This window comes from Epinephelus lanceolatus, chromosome 22, assembly GCF_041903045.1.
Source record: "Epinephelus lanceolatus isolate andai-2023 chromosome 22, ASM4190304v1, whole genome shotgun sequence".
NCBI lineage: Eukaryota > Metazoa > Chordata > Actinopteri > Perciformes > Serranidae > Epinephelus > Epinephelus lanceolatus.
Genome location: NC_135755.1, coordinates 16411073 through 16435522, shown reverse-complemented (window position 1 = coordinate 16435522; position 24450 = coordinate 16411073). Strand labels below are relative to the sequence as shown.

General features: G+C 42.1%; 1 protein-coding gene across 11 annotated transcripts in view; it reads left to right on the top strand.

Moving 5' to 3' along the window:
• arhgef11 (Rho guanine nucleotide exchange factor (GEF) 11) overlaps positions 1 to 19324 on the top strand; it is a 35376-nt gene extending 16052 nt beyond the window's left edge. For 3 of the 11 annotated variants that reach the window (XM_033651936.2, XM_033651934.2, XM_078164784.1), the window contains 26 exons: positions 304 to 400; positions 509 to 631; positions 1133 to 1156; positions 1345 to 1471; positions 4293 to 4386; positions 4876 to 4905; positions 5101 to 5230; positions 6020 to 6226; positions 6466 to 6513; positions 6765 to 6913; positions 9014 to 9154; positions 9775 to 9851; positions 9968 to 10093; positions 11545 to 11662; positions 11751 to 11899; positions 11979 to 12054; positions 12139 to 12312; positions 12392 to 12473; positions 12562 to 12642; positions 14069 to 14127; positions 14240 to 14392; positions 15778 to 16011; positions 16411 to 16521; positions 16684 to 16991; positions 18686 to 18818; positions 18923 to 19324. In XM_033651936.2, coding sequence (XP_033507827.1) covers positions 304 to 400; positions 509 to 631; positions 1133 to 1156; positions 1345 to 1471; positions 4293 to 4386; positions 4876 to 4905; positions 5101 to 5230; positions 6020 to 6226; positions 6466 to 6513; positions 6765 to 6913; positions 9014 to 9154; positions 9775 to 9851; positions 9968 to 10093; positions 11545 to 11662; positions 11751 to 11899; positions 11979 to 12054; positions 12139 to 12312; positions 12392 to 12473; positions 12562 to 12642; positions 14069 to 14127; positions 14240 to 14392; positions 15778 to 16011; positions 16411 to 16521; positions 16684 to 16991; positions 18686 to 18818; positions 18923 to 18972 — 3101 coding nt within the window. In that variant the 3' untranslated portion in view covers positions 18973 to 19324. The remainder of the gene's footprint in view (positions 1 to 303; positions 401 to 508; positions 632 to 1132; positions 1157 to 1344; positions 1472 to 4292; positions 4387 to 4875; positions 4906 to 5100; positions 5231 to 6019; positions 6227 to 6465; positions 6514 to 6764; positions 6914 to 9013; positions 9155 to 9774; positions 9852 to 9967; positions 10094 to 11544; positions 11663 to 11750; positions 11900 to 11978; positions 12055 to 12138; positions 12313 to 12391; positions 12474 to 12561; positions 12643 to 14068; positions 14128 to 14239; positions 14393 to 15777; positions 16012 to 16410; positions 16522 to 16683; positions 16992 to 18685; positions 18819 to 18922) is intronic. The other 8 variants (XM_033651935.2, XM_078164785.1, XM_078164786.1 and 5 more) reach the window with 7 other exon arrangements.
• Positions 19325 to 24450: the final 5126 nt, after the last annotated feature.

The following is a 24450-nucleotide window of genomic DNA, read 5'->3' as shown; positions in this document are numbered from 1 at the left end:
GCTCCGCAAGTCAGATAAACTATTGGCTTGGCTGGAAATCTGTTTGCACTGGAGGCGGACCAAACGCATCTGCCAGAGCAAATCAAAACTGAGCTTGCAGATTTGTCTGGTTCCCAGACTAGATCTTAATGTCTCACATGAGACAGAAAAAAAATGCTCAAAGCAAAGGTTGAGCCACATGGCTGTAACTGATTGAGTTTCCTCCTTGGGGATTAATAAAGTATATAAATTAAAATTAATGATTACATTAGTTTGTGATTAAGTACGCTAGCTGACATGATGCTGTATCCATCATCCCTTCAGAAAGTCGACTTCACGCCCAGGAGGACATCAGAGGACCTCTGTCTGAGCTGCAGCAGCAAGTGTTGCCAGACATCCAATACCAGATACAGGACTACAGGTACATTACTGAAGACTGACTCAAAATGTCTGTTAAGGCAGAATAATGACCAGTTGTGACATAAATACCATTTTCAAGAGCTCATATTAACCTGTTAAGCTTTCATAGGAACAAGCAGATGATGGGCCTGGGCTCTCTGTTTGGAGAAGGAGACCTACAGCAGCTGGATGGAGACCCGGTGAAAGAGAGACAGGTGGTGGACAGACAGGTCACCGCCCTCTGGGAAATACTGTGAGTCTATGACTGCTGTTGCGTCATCTGACAAAAATCAATCGGTTTTAAACAAAATTCGTCTCAGGATTTTACTTCAAACTCTGTAATTATACAGTGGTTTACTTCAACATGTGGCTGTAAGCATGAAGTGAATATTAACCTACACTCAGACTGTTGTATCAGGTTTGCCTAGCAACAGGGTCAGATGTTCGGGGCCCAATAAAATTGTTATTACAAAGCGACAGAAGGAGCTCACCCAGGCTATCATAACAAAGGTCATTACCACAGCCACAAAACCTGGAAACCACATGACAGTTCTGCCTTTGACTTTATACACACACGGGCCAATTCCCGTCACATGACTGCTGCACTACAGTCTGTTTCTTAGACCTGTGTTTGCACCTGAATGGACTGAATTCAGCTCTGAGGAATTAAACTGGATATCTCTTTGAAAGCCTCGTATTTGTTGTGTGGCGAGTTAACAGCCTTTTTATGTCTCTCTTTTTGTTCCCGCTCCAGATCGAAGCACGAAGAGGACAGAAGGTAAAAGACATGCCTTGTCTGTCAGTGAAATGTAATTTAACAGCAGTCTGTCTGAGCGATTTGCCTCTTTCTTGACACCTTTTCTTTGTGTTCCCCTGTGGTCTATTCTCATCACGTTTCCCCCTCCCCTCCATGTTTGTCCTGTCTCTTTCTCTGTCTCTCTCCGCCCCCTCGCTCGTCTCCCTCAGTTCTCCTCTGGCGTCAGCCGTGCATCTATACCTGCGTCATTCTGGAATCAAGCTAAGGGACTCCAAGGTCTTCCCTGGTCTGAGCACAGAGAAGGAGAAGTGGCTGGCTTTCCTAAAGACGAAAAAGGTAAGTGCCCTCCAGGAGGAACAAAGCAGGGATGGGAGGGAAGGGAAAGATGTCGCAAGTGATAATCTAAGAAATGTTGTCATGTTATGTTGAAACAACACTTCTACAAATGAAGTTGTGGTAAATGTACAAGGCAAGTTGTGAATGTACTTGCACATGTAAACAATGACATCTGTTTTCTTTTTAAAATATGCAAGAACATAATCTGCAGTATGATTTGTGTTTTAACTCTGTACTGTAATTGATCCTTCGCTAAGCCACGCCCCCTTGTGATGGTCGGGAATAAGCATAGAGCCCTCACTGTAACTAACTGCACTCCCTGAAGAAATATTATCTTTTTTTTTGGAAAAATGAAAGAGTGATTCCAGAGAGAAGCAGACAGAGGGGTCTACAGTGTGTGTTTGAAGTGAACCACCACATCACTGCTGATCGCCACAGAAGACAATGAATATAAAGGGGAATATTGCTGATATTGAACCAGCTGTGTGGCATCACAGTGTGTGCAGATGAACGGTGTTTGCTGCTACCAGCACCTCCGCCGCCAGACGGGCAGGGATCTCTGGTGGAAGTCAAACAATGTTCATCTGCACACACTGCGATGACACACAGCTGGTTGAATATCAGCAAAGTTTCCCTGCTTCCCTTCACTGGTTCCTGTACAGCAGGGTCGGTCCATTAAAAAGCAAAAGCAGCATGTGTATACATTCAGTAGGCTATATCTTCAGTAGCTAGCTAGCTAACCCTACACTTTTCAGGGTTTGATTTTGGTTTTGAAACAGGGAAGAAACGTATATCTTTTTCCAACCTCTCCAGGTAACGAGTATCATTAATACACGACTTGCCCCAGGCACAACATTTAGCTCCAAAGAGTCAGTGGAGCACAGCTGTGTTGATGTCGCACCCTGGTCTGAGTTGGCTCGGTGCTGCGTTATGATTGGACAGTCTGCGTCCTGGGGTGGGACTTAGCGAAGGGTCAATTACATTATAAGCAAAAGAAACAGTACAAAGGCCTTTGCACATCAAGTTCATGTTTTTTGTCGGAAATTGACCCTTAGCTAAGTCTCACCCCTCAAACGCAGAATGGCCAACCATAGTGTGGCATTCGCCAGCTTCGACAAGGGTCTGACAACTACATGGTCGTGCTCCATAGAAACTGATGCAGTGATTTCAGATTTTCTTCATTTTACAACTAGTTTGTAAATTTTGAGCTAAACGTTTTGTCTGGAGCACATGTAATAGTGATACTCGTTACCTGGAGAGGTTGGAAAGACCAACTAGCCAGTAGCTAGCCAGCTAACTACTGGCGAGAGCAGCATGTGCATACATTCAGTAAGCTATACTTTCAGTAGCTAGCTAGCTAGCTACTGAAAAACAGCAAAAACAGCATGTGCATACATTCAGTAAGCTTTATTTTCAGTAGTTAGCCAGTAGTTAGCTAGCTAGCTACTGGCAAAACAGCATGTGCATACATTCAGTAAGCTTTATTTTCAGTAGTTAGCCAGTAGTTAGCTAGCTAGCTACTGGCGAGAGCAGCGTGTGCATACATTCAGTAAGCTATACTTTCAGTAGCCAGCTAGCTAACTACTGGCAAAAACAGCATGTGCATACATTCAGTAAGCTTTATTTCCAGTAGTTAGCCAGTAGTTAGCTAGCTAGCTACTGGCTACTGAAAGTTAGCTAGCTACCTACTGGCTAGCTACCCTAAGTATAGCTCACCAGTAGTTAGCTAGCTTCTGAAAGTATAGCTTACTGAATGTATCCACATGCTGCTTTTGCTTTTTAATAATTAGAACACTAAATAAAGACCAGCCCTGCTTTACAGGAACAAGGAAGGGAAACACGGAGACTTAACGATATTCAACCAGCTGTGTGCCATTGCGGTGTGTGCAGATAAACGGTATAGAGTGTGCCAGGGCTGACGTCAAAACCCGGAAGTTTAGCATCGTGCTGGTTCCCAGAAGAGAAAGTGAATGTGATTTTTGCATTGCGTTTTGGATTATGCCAGAAAATAAGCTCTGTTGCTAACACAAGTTTATGATACTTACAGGTTTTGTTCAGCGAGATAATCTTCACATATGAACACCTTTCATATCGCATTTGAAGCTTAAATGCGATCGCCAGAAGTAAAAAGCTAACGTTGGGCTTTAAGACTCATGCAACCGTGGAGTAGTCCGTCTACATGACTACTCCACGGTCGCATGACTCTTGACCTCACGGCCACCAAGCTTTCAACTGATTTTGGCCGCTTTATTTTAAAACATTGTATAATGGGGAAATCGGACTGTTTATAGCTAAATAAGAAGCTGTAATGGCGGACTTCCAGCACTCTCGCCTGTTCGGGGGTGATGATGTTTAATGTCCCCGACAGGTTTTGTAGTCATATTGAGCAACTTGTTAGGAACTGCCTTTTTTATGACACGTAAAAGCTTCAAAATTCACAAGTAGGGTATTTACTGACGTGTTTTATGTCGTAGAACAAAACCTGAAACTCGCTTAAGCTTTTGTTAACCACAGACCTTATTTGAGGCATTTTACCAAAATCCCATTCAAAAAACATATTGACTTTTAGACAAGAGAACCGGAAGTGCTAAAAGCGCTAACGGAGTTCTGGGTTTACTGGCACACTCTATTTGGCTTCTCTGGAGTTCCCTGCCCATCCCTCCGGATTCACAGTGCATGCATCAGTCTGCATACCATATATTTTGTGTGAGGCTGCATGCATTGGACCGTGACCCCTGTACCGTGATATTTTGGCACGAATACAGAAACCGTTACAGCCCTAATAAACATTGATTATATAGACTTGTTCCTCTCTCCGCAGCTGAGTGGTACCAAGAAAGAGAAAGATGGAGAGGATAAAAAGAGAAATCCCATCCTGAAGTACATCGGCAAACCCCGGACCACATCCCAGTCCAGTAAATACAAACACACTCACACATAACATACATTGAACTGGGAAAGAAAATAAGGACATTAAATAAAAAGTAAATGATGCCTCAAGCCAGTGGCTTCATTAAAGGATAATCTTATAGCTCTGGAAATCATTATCATAACACCACATCTAAACATTCATTGTCAGATTGATTGAATGTGAGATTTTTAAGAATAGTTTATTCTTGTAATCTTCACGCTGGTGTCATGAGTACATCATCAGTATTTACAATGCAAATATGAGCCTGTTATCAGCTGACAGTATTGATACACTGGCACACCACATTAGAGGCACGCCAACACAAACATGTGATGCTCTCTGTCATTGTGTTTGTCAGACAATATTGATTTAGTTCCGCCCTCTGTTTGTTCTTTTATTGTTTCTGCAGGTTTATTTATTGATTTATAGAATTTTCATTGTGTCATGCTGTTGTGATTTCATCGTTTCTTTTTGGTTCATTTTGGTTTTGTAGCATTCCATGTCCCGTTGTCCCCCACCGAAGGTATATATTTTAAGTCATATCACGTTTTATTCTTTGGTTCAGTTTTGCTTTTTTAACAAACATACCCAATAGAGTTTATTTTTTCTTTATGGAATGTATTAAGTTTAAAGATTTCTTGTGTTCCACCTCATTTTATACACTTCAACCCTGTCATGTGGACTGTTTTATCACACTGTGCGATATCTGTGTGTGCAGTCCGCCCTGGCAGTGTGAGGAACATCATTCAGCAGTTTGAGAATCACACAGAGACAGGAGAGGAGGGAGGGGACGCTGCCGACCCCCAGAGGCTCTCCACCAGCAGCCTGGGAGAAGACAGCATGGACAGGTAGATCTCTTAAACTACATCATCACCTGTGGTAGAGGTGGGAAATGTATCAGATGTGTCAGATATACTCACATTTTACTTTAGATGCAGTATGGCAGATGACTGTATCGTCATATTGAGATACTCCTCGCAAATTTTAGTAACCAGTAGTAAGTAACCCACCAATTTGACGTCATTGACATCACATTAATTCTGGTTCACACTACACGACATTCAGGTCTCAAAGGTTTAACATATTGCACCCGTTATTCCCAAAGTTGTATGAAAACGTGTGACCATTTTCCATCATTCAAATCTCCATTGTCACATCTATCCAGTCATTTATTGTAGGACCAGCGTGCATCATCCATTTTCTGGTCAGGGCCCTTTTCCCTGCTGCCAGCAATATACCCATTAAGTATTTGCCAGTACCTTTTACTGGAAATGTGAATTTTAAATGTGTAAATAATTAGTCAGACGTAATGATAAAGAATACATTTACAAAGACCAGTCTGACGAGTGTTTCTCAGATAATATCAGGACTTTCTGATGTGGAATTTAGAAATTAAAGCTCTCTAAATTGTCATGTACGAGCTGTGTTACCTCTAAATTCAGGTAAGTTTACTGGAGTGATTACACTGGTATTGTCATGTATGAGTCAGAGAATTAAATCAAACATGTTATTGTAGAGTAAATGGGAAAATATTGAAACCTTTGAAATATATTGTGGCAATATTCAGCATCAGCCTATAGCACAGCAACATATTGAAAGTGTTTGATAATCTGTTTTCTCTACGCTCTCGCTTGCAGCCCCACGATCTCCGTGCGTCTGGCACGCAGCGAGTCGTTGAAGGCTCAGGGAGAAGGCCGCCGGCGGGGCGTCGTCTCAGGGACGGATTCTGTCCCTCGCTCTCGTAGCGATGTGGACATGGAGGACTGTGGGGAGGAGAGGGAAGGGCCAGGCCTCAGGCCGCTGCAGCACAGCACGTCATCATCTGCATCCAGCAGCTCTGCACGGTAAAGATTCACAAATCCGGACTCCTTTGGGTGTTCTCACACAGATGCTTTTATTACTTTTGGTGTCGTCTGGAATTTCTTAGAGATGATACTGAGATACTTTAGGCAGGGATAAAATAATCACATAAGCTTCAGAGAATCAACAGTCACCCCTTTATCTCAAACACCCGGGACTCTACCCCTGGAAGTGCAGCTTTTCACCTCATGGCATCTCTCTCTCCACTCTCTCTCAAACTCAGGTCTCTAGAGAACCCTACACCCCCATACACCCCTCGGTCTAGACGCAGGTGAGTTTCAGTGTCATCCCCATAGATGATCAGTGATTTAAGTTCCTGTCTGGCAGGGAATAAGAAATAAAGATGGCTGACTTCTTTCCAACATACAAAACTCTCAGCATCTTTTAGTTTCAAGTCTCCCCGTAGTGTTAGATTTGTTCTGTAGCAGCCATGTTAGTAAGAAAAGTGTTTGTTTTCCTCTTTGTCTGTCCATACACATGTTGGCCCACCTCCCATGTTAATGTGTGTGCGTGACTCTGTAGGAGTGTGGACTCACCGCTGGCCCTGCTGCCCGATGCTGCGGCGCTGGAGGAGGAGGTGTGCGATGGTCAGAACTGGCAGGACACCGTTTCCCCGCAGCTCCTTGCCACACTCAGTCCGAGGGAGGTGGACAGACAGGCTGTCATATATGGTAGGAGTCAAATTCTGCACACGCGTTAACAGCAAACAGTGGAAAATATAGCTTCAACAGTGGTGAATTGGGGCTGGGCATCTTGGGGGGAGAAGAAGAAGGACGAAGAGGAGTAAGACAACGTTATTTTAGAAATCACGTGTCTCTAATCTACACAGCACAATGCCTGAGTAGGTGTCATTATCCCAAGCTCAGACTCACAACTTTAGACACCAAAGGTCATGATCTTGTTGAGCCACCTGCCAAGTGAGAAACTGTAGATCGGCTTCACAGTATAACTTTGGCACCAGAGTTGATTGTAAGGGCAGATTTCAAATAAGTGTTAAAAAAAAAAAAAAAAAATCAGTTTACAAAACACAGAAGAGAATTTTTGTACTTCATCTACACAGCATAGAGGTGTATGTCATTTATTTCCACAAAGATCCATAAATGACAAACTGATGTTTAAAGATGCTCTTATTTCCGTTGACTTCTATAGTTAACATGACGATAGAATTCAGAATTTGCAGTAGGTATTTACAGTACTGTTTCCTATCATCTCATTCACAATAATACCGGTGTAACTTTTAAAATCACATAAAAACTTCATATTGTGATACTCAAGATATTTGGACTTGTTGACAATGACGTCATACTGTTACCCATGGCAACAACAAGCATGGCTGAAAGCCAACTTATTACAGACTCCGCGATGGTTCCAAAAAGAACAGCAGCTTCAGTAGTGTGGAATAAACTGTGGCGTCCTGAATGTTTTATGAACAGCCCCGGACTTCTCAGACTCTTTTGGCGACTTACCGCTCAGAGGGAACTCAGTCAGCTGCTCCTCTGGCAGCAGCATAGCGTCTCTCCCTCTCCTCTCTCACTGTGCGCACACAGGAGTTGAGTGATTTGTCATAAGCCTTTGGTGATGTAAACCTACATGACGCTCGTGGCTCCACAAAAACACTCCATACATGTGAATGTGTGATAGTTGTGGTATCATAACAGCCTGTCACAGGTTACAATGTGATGAGTAGAGGAGAAATGGCAGAGCATAAAGGTCCAGGTGGAAAAAAAACAACTAATAAAATTTTCAGGATTTTATTAAAAGAAGGAAATCACCTGTTGATTTCTATATACAGATCCCAGGGGACATTTTTTGTATTTGGGAGCTGTTTAAATGTGTGGTAGATTTTATTTTGTCTAACTATTGTTTATAGAATCTGAATCTCACTCTGAGTTACTGTTGTTGTTCACAAACTAAAGAAATGAGAGATCATTTACTCGTTAAGTTTTTACTGAATATTTCAAGGCAAACTGTAAAACTATATCACTTATTTTGTTGCACTTCTATTTTCTTAAATTGATAGTACTTTTTTTTTTTTAACTAATTTGCCATATCATCAAGAATATGGATATCGCAACATACCCCGAAATACCATGATATTATCTTAGGACTATATCACTCTTAATGCGCTCTGGCTGGATTTTTTGTGGAAGACCATCTGAAGAGGCAGTGTAGGCAATCAGGTGTCAGTAGAGCAAAAAATGAGGGACGAGTTATGTTTAGTTATTTTTACAGTTTCTGAAGAAAAAACAAGAGCGATGGACTTAATGATTCCTGCCAGGCCCAAGTGTATGAACATTTCTGCTCAGCCAGGGCTACATTTTGGTGGAAGTTGCAGAGTCGCAGCACATACCACTGATTTATCAGTTTTTTAAAGTTTTAATCCTGAGACGGTTGCTGTAGCGCCACTGTCATGACTATTTATCAGTCATTTCAAGTAAGAGTGTCGTTACACTTTTACGCTGATGACACCCAAATCTACCTGTCCTTTCAGCCAGCTAATGTTAACTGTTTGAGCACTCTGATTGAGAGCTTCACTGCTATTAAGAAATGGATGACTTGTAAATTTCTGCAGCTAAAATTTAGACAGGACACAAGTAATTATCTTTTGGCCCTGAGCCTTTATTGGTCCTCTGGCAACTAATATGAAATCTACAACGAGAAATTTAGGCATCACTTTTGATATGTGTCATACATGTTTTAAGAGGATAGCTTGCAGTACACTAGGGTTGATTACCACTCCCTGTTTCCTCCTCTCTTCTCTTCATCATCAGAGCTATTCACCACTGAGGTGTCCCACCTGCGGACCTTGAGGGTCCTGGACCAGGTATTTTTCCAGAAGATGAGGTCTGTGCTGAACTCCGATGAGCTGGCCTGCATCTTCCCCAACCTGCCCCAAGTCTATGAACTCCACGGTCAGTCTGTGTGTGTGTGTGTGTGATCATGATCATTTCCAGGTCTCTTTTAGACTGCACATACAGTATTTGTATTTGCTGTAATTACAGATACAAGTATAATTTTTTTGGCTGTGGATTAATGTGAAGTTGTTTCCATGGTCAAGACCATTCTAGGTTATTTTCAAAACGAACTTAAAGAGTGAGCATTTGGGGAAATTAGGGACGTTTCCTGTGTGTGACTTTGTCCTCTTGTAACAGTGTCACTGCTTTCTGCTCTTTCTGTTTGCACAAAAAGGGTGATGTACTGTGAGTCAACATGTATGCAGGGCTGTATGTCGCTAGGTAAATAATAATAAGTGAAGCAAATACTAAGAGAAGGTCGTGACTGTTACGTGTAATATGAGCCTGCAGCTTTACTGAGTCAATATGTATTCTGGGCTTTAATAAAGAGCCAACACGAGAATATATGGTATGTTATTATTGCTTTACTAGACTAGGACAATTTTTTGTGTTTTTATGTCTTTAAGGTATGAATTTTTTTTTACTGGTACTATTTGAAATAATGTAACTGATGACCACAGACGTTGAGGTTCTTTTAATGTCAGTCTTAATGTTGCATTTATGTTGCTCCTTTGCAGCAAGTCTGTGCGAAGCGATGAAGAAGCGAAGAGAAACTCCCATCGTTCAGGACATCGGGGACGTTATGCTGGCCAGGGTGAGTGAACTAATCACTGCCATCACTTCCATGTTCTTTCACATTACAAGAGGAATGAGGTATTTATGTGCATACGTGTATATTTGGTATGTTAACAGCGGTGTGTGTGTTTGCAGTTCGAAGGTGCAGCCGGAGACGAGTTTCAGGAACACGCGTCGCAGCTGTGCAGCCAGCAGTCTCAGGCCGTGGAGCTGATTAAGAACAAAAAGCGTAAAGACCCTCGCTTCGCTCACATTATCCAGGTATGCACACACACTTCTGTTCCTAACACACAAACGTCTGCTCAACACAGGCATGCTCCTGTGGAGACATCACTTACACAAGTAATTTCTGTCGTCAGTGTAGGAGTGAGGACTTTATAGTTTTATGTAGGTGGTTATTATAGGTCTAGTTTTGTCATCATCACAACAGGCATATGCAAGTTTTTTGCTTTAACTTATAATTAGGGATGCACTGATTCATTGGCTGAACATCGGTATCGACTGATATCAGGCTATCGACAAATGGATGATATCCACCAATGGCAGTGGCCGATGTCACAACAATTTTGCTTGGGATGAACATATATCTTCCCCAGGACACATTCAGGATAAAACGACGCAATGGCCAAGTGGCCATTCAAAGAAATACAGTTTTCCGTACTTACGTGTTCGCTTCATTTTCCAGCCCAGGAGGTTGCCACTTGGTTGGAATTGGCTTGAGGAGAGCTAGTTAACGTTAGCAGGTAGCAGCCAGTGGCCGAAACTAATAGCTAACAGAGTTGCATTGAGTTATATCATGATGCGTTCAAGCTCTATTCTTCAAATATGACTATTGGGTTGAAGGTATATTATAATGTCCTCATGATGTGTTCAATTGTAATTTTGGAGATAAACTTGAATAAATGCAGCTGGTTGAAGGAGAAGTTAGTTGATGTCTTCACAGCAATGTATAATACGTATTGAAGAGGGAATTATACATGTGTTGTGAACGGCTTTAGATGCAGTGTTTTTTTTTTATGGGAAAATCAATACTGCATAGTATCGTGTTATTGTATCAAGTAGATGACAAGTATCGATCTTTTTAACATAAGTCATTTTTGCAAATACACATTTTAATAGAACTTTTGGTACTAGAATGATAAAATCAGTTGCTTTTTCAGTCCACTAGATGGTGCTGATGTTTTTGTTTTGCCTGGTGAGGTCAGCAGAGGACCCAGTCAGCAGCATTTGGCAGGAAGTTTATCAAAACAAACATGGAGGCACTGGAGAAAGAAATCAGAAACGCGCCATCTGTGTTTGAATCAAACGTCTGGACTTATTTGGGATTTTTTTTAATACAGAAGGAAAGAAAAGAAGGACTTGGATATAACACATGCAGTTTGCAAGCTGTGTTATAGGAGATTAAAATACTCTGAGAGCGGGTGCCCCATGCACAGAGGCTGCAAGTTCAATTCCAGCTTGTGGCTCTTTGCTGCATGTCATCCCCCCTCTCTTCCCCCTTGACGCTGTGTGAACTGTCCTGTCATTAAAGCCCAAAAAATAATCTTAAAAAAAAGATTGTATCATAAATATGTAAGAGTGACTTTTTAGACTGTAGTTGGTATTGGTTTTTATGTCACCGTGTCTATGATTCACCATGTAGATTAAAAGACAAAGAACGATCTGCAGAATTTACACACGTGTGCTCTAATGCGTGTTTGACATTTGTTCAGGAGTGCGAAGCGAGTCCTCACTGTCGGAGGCTGCAGCTCAAAGACCTGCTGGTGTCAGAGATGCAGAGACTTACTAAGTACCCCCTGCTGCTGGACAACATCATTAAACACACAGAGGGTGAGAAATCAAGAGACATGTTGTAAAAGAACAGGAAAACCAAATGCCAAGAAAGTGCGATTTTTAATATTCTTGTTTTTTCGTTAAGCTGGTTCGTCAGACCTCCCCTCACTTCAGCGCGCCCAGGCTTGTTGCCGAGGGATACTGCAGGTCGTTAACGAGGTTGTCGGTGAAACGGAACAACGGCAACGCCTCAGCCAATACCAACGCAGGCTGGACGCTGCCCCTGTATTCAAGGTAGTTGAAGTTTTCTTCTGGTTTACATTGTTCATATTGCGATGACCAAAATTTGTATGCTTACTTTTGTCTCTCACAGAGTCTGGACCTCACCACCAAGAGAATGATTCATGAAGGTCCTCTGACGTGGAAAGTCAGCAAAGACAAGCAGATCGGTCAGTACTTCTGTGTAAATACATACAGTCTCATCGGTTTGGTTTCATACCTCTTAATTGCATGTCTCCGTATCCCTCCATCAGAGATTCAAGCGCTGCTGCTGTCAGACTGCCTGGTCCTTCTACAGAGGGGCCCAGACGACCGGCTACAGCTAAAGTATCCATCCCGCTGGCTGGGTGGAGGCAGCGGAGACAGCAAGACCTCCTTCAGCCCTCTTGTCAAGCTGGACTCTCTGCTGGTCCGCTCGGTGGCTACAGGTAGGACTGTGCAGCACTTAATTTCTCTCCTGCTTGTCCGGTGATCAAATGTGCATCTAATGTTGTGATTTCTCTCCAGACAACAGAGCCCTCTACATCATCAGCACCACAGAGAGGCAGATCTATGAGCTGGTGGCTGGGACGTCATCAGAGAAAAACACGTAAGGTCTTTTCTATAACTGGTAGGAAGACTCACCGAGCATCCATGCTCTTCTTCAGCCTCCAGAAACTTGTGTTTTTGTTTTTCAGCTGGAAAGATTCACTTGAAAAGACCATCTCATCAGCTGGCGGTTCGTCACCCCTGATCAATCACGGATCCATGCCTTTATCGTGAGTAAATCTTGTGTCTATAAATAATAACCACAGTGACGTGTTAGGAATCCTTTGCCAGAAGGATACTCTAAAGACACTTGTCTTATTCTGTTGGATGTAGGGTTGGTTATTGGCTCTGGAATCCTGTAAGGTATTCACCACAATAACCCAAGTAGTATCAAAATGTCTCCAGTCAAACAATACCTACATTTCATCCTCTTTGCGCCAGGGCTTTATCTGGGACCATCCCGACTCTTTGCTGGATTAGCAAAATTTCTATTGCTGCTGTCTCCAGAGCTGCTCTCCTCTCAGTGATCAGTCAGTTAGCACAAGCTTACATAGCAGCAGTGGCTAACATCTGACTCCAGGCCACTCAGCAGTCACAATAAACTGGACTGTGTCGTTAAACCTGTTAATAGCCATTAGGTGATGTTAGCTGTGTGATGAACAGTGAACAGTCAGCCTTCTCACTTTAGCCCTGCTTCCAAACACTTTCGGTGTGGTACCTTTGGATCAAAAGTAACCCTTCAGACATGGTACCTAGACCCTAGGGTTTCCACCGCAAACAGTACCCTTAAATGTGTGCAGGGTTGTTGTCACTCATTGCTCCATCCAGTACTCACTGTATTTCCTCCTTTATCAGTTTGCACCTCCTTTATCGTCCACAGAACGAGGCTGCACGCCAACATTTTCAGAACAAAATAAAACAGGCTGCAGTGAGAGTCTCTCTCCATGGGATATTTAAAAATAGCAGATTTGTGCATTTAGTCCTTCTCAGGCAAGCTCAGGGTTTTAGTGTTGCCGGAGCCCACAGGAAGAACGGCCCACAATGCTTTTTTTTTCCTCCAAGTGAGGATTGGGATATAATCCCGTCGAAATTAATACATATTTTTAAACACTTGAAGATCCACTCATTACTAAAAATGTATGTCATATAAAAACTAAAGTGATGGTCAAAGTTGTCACAATGACATTTAAGGTTTGCTGATGGATTCACGCCGTTAACTCATGCACTGAGTAACTTTACAAGTAAACATTCCACCTTAAAAGACGGCAGTCGGCCCAAGGAATCAAGTTATTTTTCCTCAGACTCCAGCTGCTGTGAGAGGCAGCAAAACATCCTTTCATTTTATTGTTACAGTGGACTCTTAACTGTCCCTGGCAAAGAGCTTACACTCCCGCAGCATTAGTTACAACCCATATAATAGGTGGTGTGGTAAGGTCGAGTGCGGGGTAGTTGACAGAGTGAGCACTTAAGCGTGCTGAGATGCCACTAAAACGTTCTAAAGTATGGCTTTACTACCCTCCATTAACATTATGGGTAACTTTTAGGGTACTGGTATTTTAATTTTTTAAAATATACCCGAGCCTTAATTAGATATTTTCATTTTCTCATGTACTTCTCTCTATGCATTTATTCTCACCACCGTGCGTATGTTTTCAGTAGTTCCCCCAGTCTGCGCAGTGCATCCCCAGTGTCAACTGGCAGCAATGTCTATGCAGGTAATAACCACATTATAAACATCAGCTCTTAATATGTAAACTGCCTGCAAATATTTCTGATACAAAATAGATCTTTTTGGCTCAAGTCATTAAACAAAACCTCTGATTCCAGACAACTCCATGACGGAGCAGTCAGATTCCATGGAGCCTCATTCCTCCAACGACGACATAGAGCTCTCAGCAAACACACCTACGGACCAATCAGGAGCTTTCCTCTGTGGGGAGAGAAAACCAGTTGGTGTGGCAGAGGCCGCTTTACGAGACGGTGAGACATCAAACACATTTGTGTCACTTCTGCAAAGTGTTGGAGGTTAAAGTTATTTAGTGTTTTGAATTTGATGGTTAACATGTAATCATCATATTGATCTTCATGGGTTAATAACCTGTAGTGTAACAGGTGTAATTTAAGCCTTTTTTTTTTTTTTGTTTTTTTTTGTTTGGTTGCCCATAGGGCTCCCCCTGACGAAGAATTTTCCTAGTCAACCACTAGTCGTCATTTAGGGCCATTAGTCGACTAGGTGCCCACATGTTTACGATATTAATTTGATTATTAAATTATATATTTTGGTGGTTTGAGTTGAAGGTGTGAGAAAGAATAGTATCAGTAACATTGTTAACACTGTGCTACATTACAGAGAAATACAAAACCGTACTAATGAACCTTCATTAATATAGGCCTATATTTTATCTACAAGTGCACGTCACACACTGAGCAAGCCGCCTGTTAATGACGCTGTGGGCAAAGCAGTAATGATTGTGCTAAGTGGCTAATGGGCATGTAGCTACTTCCATGTTTCAGATGATACGTCATGTTTGTAGTCGACCAATGAAGATGAGTTTACATATCACCTTGGGTTCGTCCTTCACCTTCTCAAAATGATCCCACACTTTGGATTTCCTGCCCGACATGTTATTAACTAGCCTGTGGAATAACCGCAGGTACCAGCCCTGGAAATTAGGGGCCGTACACATGCTGCGTCTTTAACCACCTGGAAAATGTGAGGTCGGGCGCTGTGTGCTACTATTGTGCCTTTTTTGTGCCAGCTTTCAAGAGCGTGGCAGCAGGTTGCGTCTTAGATCTCATGAACGTCTTGAGGAAACTTCCGCAAATTTGGCACAAATGTCCATTCGGACTTAACAATGAACTGGTTAGAATTTGGTGGTCAAAGGTCAAATGTCAAGATTACTGTGACCTCACAAAACATGTTTTGGACATTATTTGGAAACTTTGGCATAATTAATGTATGAATTCTTGAGTTTTGTCCAAAAATCTCAAGAATTCATACATTATTATAACAAATGTGTCATATAACATAAAAAAATCAAGTAATGACATTTTATATATCCAAAAAGTGAAAGGTCATCTTCACTGTGACATCATGAACTGCAAAAACACTTTTCTGCCCATTACTCAACGTCATATCTCAGGAACAATTGATCAGATACTGGATTGTTGACACTAATCTTGGGTGTCCACATTTGAACTGTGTATCGATCTTCTGTGTGTGAAGCATCCATGTTTATACAGACATGAATGTAACTGCAAGTGCAGCTTGACTGGTGCGCGGAGGCATACAACCACAAGGCGATAATTGTAGTTTGTCCTTTTTTTGTTTATTTATTCATGTTGTTGTTTTCTTGCCTCTACAGTTGAAACACTAAGGCAGCTCATATTACAAGATTTGGAAGAGGACGGTTGGAGCCATGACTCAGACGACACGCCCACCAACGAGACGGCAAACGTAAGGAGCTCGTTCACTGAGAGACAGCGGCCAGAGTCTCTGGAGACCGTCCTCAACTTCAGCACCAACGAATGGGAGGCAGAGCCTGAAGAGGTCCCGCCCCCAGAAGCAGAGCAACCCAGCATTCAGGTCGTACGGAAAGGTAACGGATCAGAGGGAGGAAACTTTTCTGAGATGATCATCTTAAATTCTTCGGCAGTGCTGGCTGAGCACTCTGAGTTCATTCAATTCTCAGATAATTACAAATTAAAAGACCTAATTTGGCGTTGACTGAACCGAAAGTGAATTCAGCTGACTGCTTTCCGTCTGTTTTTTGGATAAAATCTTGGTGGCAGCCTTCCTCTGCATGTTTTCTCTGCACTCTGTGATTCATTATTTTGTTTCTCACACACTTTATCTTCTCATTGTCTTTTTGTCTGCCTGCTTTTCACAACACACTGATCTTACACTTGGCTCCTACATCGACATCTATCCTCACTCCTTTTCACTCTTCTTTCCTTCACACACAAACACTTCCACACGTCTATCCTCTGTGCTATAGCTGTGGTTGCGGGTCCTTCTTCTTCTTCCTCTGTCCCTGACGACATCACTGCTGATGTCACCCTCCCCTCCGACCAGTCGTCCAAGCCGAGAGGCGAGGCCACTACGCAGGGTAATGATGAATAAACTGGTGCTGTGCATCCTTTCATCTACATGTGTATTTTTCCATGTATAATATTCATCAAGATAATAGATAAAGAACATAATCTGCAATCTTAGAGTTGGTGTTGATTTTGCCCTAAAATGACTCACCCCCACACTTTCTGCACTCTAGGGAACACTTTCTACTTGGTAATGCCTACAGAGCAGGGAGAGACCACCACTGATGACCTCAATGACCCTCCTACCCCCACCGCCAGCCACTTCCCGCAGCCTCTGGAGGAAGTGATATCACCACAGACGCAGCCAGAGGAGGAAACGCCCGCCTGTGGTCCAGAGTCCAGTCAATCAGAGGCTATGCAACCGGAACAGGAAGAGGAAATGGGCCAATCACAGGCTGGGCACCAGAGCCACGTGATCAAAAATGTAGATGAGATTTTCCTCACGATTGAAGGGTTAACGAGCAAGTTGCGGCAGCTGAAGGTGAGTTTTTGTTACCTTGTTAACCTTGTTGTGAGCAGTTTCATGTCGGAACTATTTTCTTTCTACCAAAACTGTGACACCGCTCAGAAGCCAAGATACTCGTGCTCATGTCAGCACACAAAAACATTAATGGCGTCTTTATCTGATGAGCTGTTACTTAAGCTAGTTCAGTAGTGCTAGATCAGCTAGTAGTAGCCTTCCTTCTGCGCTGTACATATGTGTTAAATTTTTAAAAAACGAAGCTAACAGCAAGGATCAGTAGTGATGGCCAAATGAAGCTTCACGAACCACTTTCTTTATTTTCTGACCCCACCAGATGGCGCTCTTGGTTTAAAGATAAAGGCTAAAGGGCTTGCAATGAAGTGTGCTTTCGAACCTTTGTTGAACAGACAGCGCCATCTGGTGGCTTCAGAAAATAAAGACAGCAGGTACATGAGGCCTCATTCAGCCATCACTAGGATCAGCTTTCATGGAAGGGAAGCTAACACTGCAGCCTTAGAGTGGACTGTAACTAATGCAGCATTTATCATCGAGTCATAAATAAATGAGTGTGTGTGTAGAATAACACTTGAATGTTTCTTTTTTTTCAAATGGATTATACTACAGGGTATGTCTGTTTTTCTGTTGTGACACCACTGATGCCTTCATGGTGTAGAGGTTTTGTCCATTCTATTAAAACAACAACAACGACAACAAGCAACAAACTGGCTCAAACATTTCTAAGCAGCAGGATATTATCGTATTTAACCCACTACGTTTACAACAGGATGAGGACGAGGGATCTGTGTGATTACTTGATTAGTTGATTAAACGTTTCTACCCTCGCTAGTCGTTGACAGAATTACTAGTTGGTAAGCTTATTATTAAGATATCAAGAGGGAAACGGGTGAGATTGGATCAGTATGCAAAACTAACCGGCGGTTCTGATCATCAGCTGCTCTCCCTCGCAGTCTCTTTCTCTTTTACACACACGCACAAACTCACATGCGGCTCTCTGAATCAATATATGGAACCGCGTGTGAGTGACTGGTACAAACGGACATTGTTCCAGGAAGTATGTCTGAGCCTCACACACGCTCACGCCTGCTCCATGTTTTCTTACTAGGTTAAACGAGAGAGGGGCTTCAGCACATCCAATTCATCAAAACATTGTTTTCTAGTTGGAGCCGCGCCTCGTTTTCAAACTGTATGGTTTGACTAAAATGGACAATGACAGCAATATAGTCCACGATGACCAGCGCTAAAATCAACCTGCGTAGTTGTCCCTCCATTGTGACATTAGAAAGTGTCACATTATCTTGCAAGTGTACTCTTCTTCAGCGTGTTGTTTACTTCCTGGATTTTTCCCGCATGGAAATTCTGACCAATCAAGAGCAGCTTTCTCACACAAGGTATTTGATCTGGTCCGCTTGTAAATGCTGCCATGAGAACACGAACCAACTCTAGGCAATTATGCAACTTTGGAACAAAATTAGTCCCTGATTCAGACCAATTCAAGACAACTCTAGGTCTGAAAGCACCTCCATAATATACGCAGCAATTTTTCGGATAATTTTTTTAAGCGTCTTTTATTTTTAATTTTTTGACTAGTTGACTAGTCTAAGTTTAAAGTCCCCCTTTCTCCTCTCACCTTTTAGTGTAATTACACTCATTGTTCTACCTGTGTAATTTTCTGCATCTTCACCCCTTTACAGGAAATAGAAAAGTCCCATCACAAGCTTTTGAAAACCCTCAGAGAGCCTTTTGTCAATCAGGAGTCAGAGGACCAACGGTGTCACTCGGCAACCGTCTCTAGAACACCGTCTTTGGATCGTGGCTCAGGAGACGGTGAGGGGGACTGAATTTGCATCTCAAACCTTAAAACAATGGCTGATGATTCAGTTTACTTTTTACACCAAATAATATCTCCCTTTTTTCTTGAACCCAACCAGGCAAAGAGGGAAGTCCAGCAGAACCCAAGATTCAGTCGACTGGATTCTGACATCTGGATTTACTCGCAGTCACTCAATGTTGATTGTTGGCTTACGGACGCACATGTATGTACCCACAGTCAGACTCGGGCACCTCAGCCCTGCCTCCCCTCGCCCCTCGTCCCTGCATGCACTGGCCAGTAGAACAGAACCCAGGACGGACCGTAGCTGTTTTTTTTTTGTTTGTTTGTTTGCTTCCTGTTGCCCTGGGAACAGGAGCTGGCCGGATTCACCAGGATTTCTGAGGTCAGAGCAACTTCTGACTTCTACCAGAGTACGAGGGAGTCCAGGACAGAGTGAGGAAAAAGTATGAAGGAAGAAAAAGGCAGAAGACAAGTTGGCTGACAAAGAGAAAAGGAAAAAGTAGGAAGAACTGAAAGTTGGAAAGAAAATAACCAAGCTGGATATTTGTGAAGGAAAAGGAGTCGTACGTCGAGTTGCTTTAAAGAGCTGGTTGAAAAGACGGAGCAGAAAAGTGTTGAAATGTTAATTTAAGGAATAATCCGAGGGACCCATCACCCCTGCACTTTACCCACAATGCATCCCTCTGTCGTGTACGTCCTCTCTGTAGTGGACGGATCAGGGACTGGAGATGCCACTGGCTTTATTTAGGGGCCGACGTTATGAGCCAAGATGGCCTCCGGGGGTCCCCGCCCCACCTCCACTGGTTGCTTTACACTGAGTTCACCTGCCACCACGGCCGAAGGACTGTGTCTATATAATTCAGGTTATTTGCACTGGGTAAGGAAACCAATATCACACACACACACACACATCATTTAACTGCATCATTCATCTCAGACCTTCATATCCCTTTCACACCAGGAGAAACACTATTGTCATTGGGAACAGTTGCAGCCACACTGACATATCCTTAAGTTCTCCTTTAAGCGGCTGTTTGGAACCATTAGTGCGACTTATTGATCATTACATGGTTCATATTGATTGTTCATTTTTTCGTTCCGGAAACACTACTGCGCTGTTTACTACTGAAATGCTGGCAGGTTTTATTTTCAGCGCTGCTTCAGAGGCATACAGGGATTTCAGCGATTTAAAAAAAAAAACAAAACAAAACACAAAGCTCAGTGGATTCACACAGCTGTTCTTATCATGTAAAGTTGTTTAGGTTTAAGTTTGGGAGATTTAGGATATTTTGGGGGCGAGGTTCAAGACAGGCAATGTTGACGACGAGTGTGAGGAAAGAGGACAACTACAGATTCAAACTGAGAAACTTGAATTTTCACTGCAAACCTGTTTGTCACTCAACGAAACTGCTGCCAAATATCGCCGCTGACATTGCCTGTCGACACTTTAAGATACGACTCTCTAGCTTTCTCTCCAGCGTATAGTGTGCGTGTCCATATCGCGGTGAATACTGTGAACCAGCAACTTCTCCTTTCCAGCAGTTATACCACACATATTGTTCATATGTAGCCTACATCCAAAGCCATGAAAGGACTGCGCTCTTCACCAAGTAGCTTTACAGTGAGAGATCCACCACAGAGAACAACTTGTATTTATTGGGAGGAATAAAAAGCTTTGTAAAATTACATTTTACAAACTCAAGCACATGGTCCAAGACAAAAAACAAAAAACAGTACTGTATATGCAACTAGATTAAGGAAATATTAATTTAAAGGAAGAGTTTGACATTTTTGGAAACCACTTTTACATCTGTTTGGTAAATGTCAGAGTTCCCATGTTCATTAAATTTCTGGAAAAGTTATAAAATTAGAAAAACTTTTTTGAAAAATTTTGAATATACATTTTTTTTAGCTATTGTTTAACATATGTTCATAAAAATCCCAAAACGTATAACATTATGCTCCTTTTAATACTTATTTAAAATCTAGTGCTGCACTGCGTGATCCTTAAAAGGTCAAGTGTCACGTGATACACATAGATCGCATCGGCATCATGTCATTGCCACGCCGGTGCCCAACATTGGGGAACGGAAACACACTGTCACATCAGGAGGGAAACAGGAAGATGCTGAAAAGCTTTTCTTTACCGGGTTAACCAAAGCGTTCACACTGAGATTTGAGACGCATAAGGTAGCTGAATATTCACTGCCAGTGTGGTAAATCTGTAAATGATGCTGGTGACAGTCACTACTGACGGATAGCTAACGTTAGCTTGAGCGGGAGGCTGCTGCAGTACAGTCATACAGTATAGCCGCATCCGACTGTGGTCCCCAACTAAATCTCAGCTGTCGATCAAACAGTTGGCTGTTAACAGGTTGGTTATTTACACGCAACACGTAGCCTAACGATTCTTCATGATTCAGTCAAACAGATATATGTATAGATGTCCAGATCAGCAAATTCCAGCCAGTGTGTTGGATCATTGATCCACTTGGACGGGGGAGAACTGAAGGGACATGATGGCCGTCAGCCTTAATTAATTAAGGTATCATGTACGCTCAGATTTAGGCAAAGTCACAAACTATATTGTCAAAATTATAATCCATACATGTCAAATTGCATTCACATCCATATGATCTTTGGTTTTATATCCCTAAAAAAGGGGCGCTTGCTTTGTACCTTTATGTAGTGATGGCCAAGTGAGGCCTTATGAACTACTGTCTTTGTTTTCCGAAGCCACCAGATGGCGCTGTCTGTTCAACAAAGGTTTGAAAGCACATTTCATTGCAAGTCCTTCAGTCTTTATCTTTAAACCAAGAACGCCATCTGGTGGGGTCAGAAAATAAAGAAATTGGTTCATGAGGCTTCATTTGGCCATCACTACCTGTATGTGCTGATCTGATCTGTTGGCATATGCAGGTGGTTGGAAGGAGAAATATCTAACGAGCTAGTAAAGTTAGCAAGTGCTAGGATAGGGCTGGGCGATATGGACAAAAATTCATATCTTGGTATTTACAAGCTGAGCGGCGATACACAATATATATCTTGGTATTTTGTACGAAATGGGCTACATGTTGTCAGTTTCAAGTCAAAGCCACATTTCAGATGTCACAAGCACTTTAATATAAATATGCAGCTGCACAACAGTTACACCTCCAAAACACTAGTCAGTGGTGGGGTTTCTGCAAAGTTTAGTTGATTCAGAATGCACATTAAACACACATTAAACATGGCTTAATATCAACACTTTAAAACACAAGTACACAAATCAGCTTTACTATAACTCGCAGCATTCACAGACAAACACTTGTCTTTATCTGGACACATTTTCCCCACAAATACAACAAGCTAATGTTGTTAGCACAAGCCTATGGCATTTTACATTGTATAAATTAGCCTAGCAGCTAGTGGACTTTTCCTCTACTCATATGAAGCCAGGGACACCAGCAACATTTAACAAAGGTAACTTAACAAAATTCGGCTCCATTACAGCTCATGGTTTTAAATTTTTATCTTGCACGAAAATCAATATATCGTTCATAGTCGGCATATCACCCAGCCCTACATTAGGACCTTGCTTGTCCACAAATGCCTCAAGTGTGCATGTTTAATAGACCTACCTGTTTTAAACTACTTAAACTAAGTCATGGAAATGGGGTAGAATATTATGAAAAAGTTTAATTGGTAAACATGTGTGGGAACCCTGAAACGTGAAGCTAACGCCAGTGGCTGCTTAGCTTAGCTTGTCTTAGCTTAGAGAAAATAATGAAAACAGGGGAAACAGCTAGCTTGGCTCTGTCCAACAATTACAACCTTCACCTCCCAGCACCTGTAAAGCTCACTAATGAACACGCTTCCCCTCATTTGCTCTTGGAGTCTCTGGGGGTTGTCTTGCTCAGTGACGAAAGGACTTAAGAAGGTTACTGCGTCTGGCACATAACTCCACTGTAACACTAAATTGTGAGTATTTGTAAGTATTAAACAAATGAGATATAAGGTGTTAAGTAGTGAGCTTTAAATGTGTGACAGGTGGATTTTATAATCTTTAGACAGAGCCAAGCTAGCTGTTTCCCCCTTGTTTCCAGTCAATACGCCAAGCTAAGCTAGCCAGCTGCTGGCTACAGCTAGTGATGGCCAAATGAGGCCTCATGAACCACTGTCTTTATTTTCTGAAGCCACCAGATGGCGCTGTGTGTTCAACAAAGGTTTGAGAGCACACTTCATTGCAAGTAATTCAGCCTTTATCTTTAAACCAAGAGCGCCATCTGGTGGGGTCAGAAAATAAAGACAGTGGTTCATGAGGCTTCATTTGGCCATCACTAGCTACAGCTCCGCACCTGACATGTGGAGTGGTATCAGTCTTATCTAAAACTCAGCAAAAAAGCGAATGAGTATTTCCCAAAATGTCAAACTATTCCTTCAACTATTTTTGGATCCTGTGTAGGAGTTATTTTAAGTCCTTGAAGTGCAGATTGGTTTTTGTACACCTTCGTTGAGACATGAGTAACCAGCAAAGACTGACACTAAAGCCAAGTGCTTTTTGAGCTTACTCTAATACATGCTAGACAGAACTGTTACAAGGAGAGAACTTCTGGAGAAGTTTTATGTCTGTACCAGTTTAAACATTTGTTCTTTCTTTCTCCTATCAAGCTGGGCAGAATCACACGGGACTGGATTTTATTTGAGCTGGTTTCAAATACTAACTGAGGAGCGCTTTAGTGAGTTACCCAGCAAAACTGACAATACTCTACCAAACCAGGAGCCAAGTATATTTACACACTACCAGCCGCTGATATTACCATTGAAATGATATTTCACTGCCTGGTGGAAGGTTTTCACTCTTTAGCCAGCACACATCGAAGGAGTTGTCGATGGGAAGTGTATTTGGCCGTCACATACGAACAAAATAATGAGATGCAACGTAAAATGAGAGCTACTGATCGCCAGGGCAGCTGTTACAAGCAGCTGACTCCATATGAACTTGAGGAATTTGTGCTAAAATGTAAAAATGTTCTACCAAAGTGAAATATCTCCTCAGAGGTTTTGAAGGGAAGCTTGTTTTTTTCTCCACATTTCGGTTGCTGATTTTCAAGCACCTCAGACCAGACGTTTTGTCGTTTTAATGCTTTTCCGTGCCAAGCTATGGACATGCAGTCATCACATACATAACATATGTGCTGTCCAGAATTTGGCACAGAAAAATGCCGGTCTGAGCTGGTTGAATCAGGATCTCTTCCTCTCCTCGACATCTCTTTCCTCTTCTTTCCTCCCATCTCTAACTACAGCATTTTTCATCTCCAGTTTCTACCTCTACACTTCAGTTTCTTTCTTCCATAATTTCCTCTTTTCATACATTATCTTGTACATTGACATCAGCGTTGTGGCCCTAACTGGCTGTATAATTTAAAAAAAAAGAAAAAAAAGAAGCTATAACTGATTCCTTTCTTTTTTTTAAAATAAGATGTTGCACAAACAAACTTCCCTGCACGGTGCAAACTACTGTATGCATACACACGTCTTTAACTATCATCTCATTGTCTTTTTATTTTGTGTCTTTTTTTTTTAAGGAAAAACAAATCTTGTTCACTCATGTAATATAGAGAGATCAGACCCACTTGTTTTATA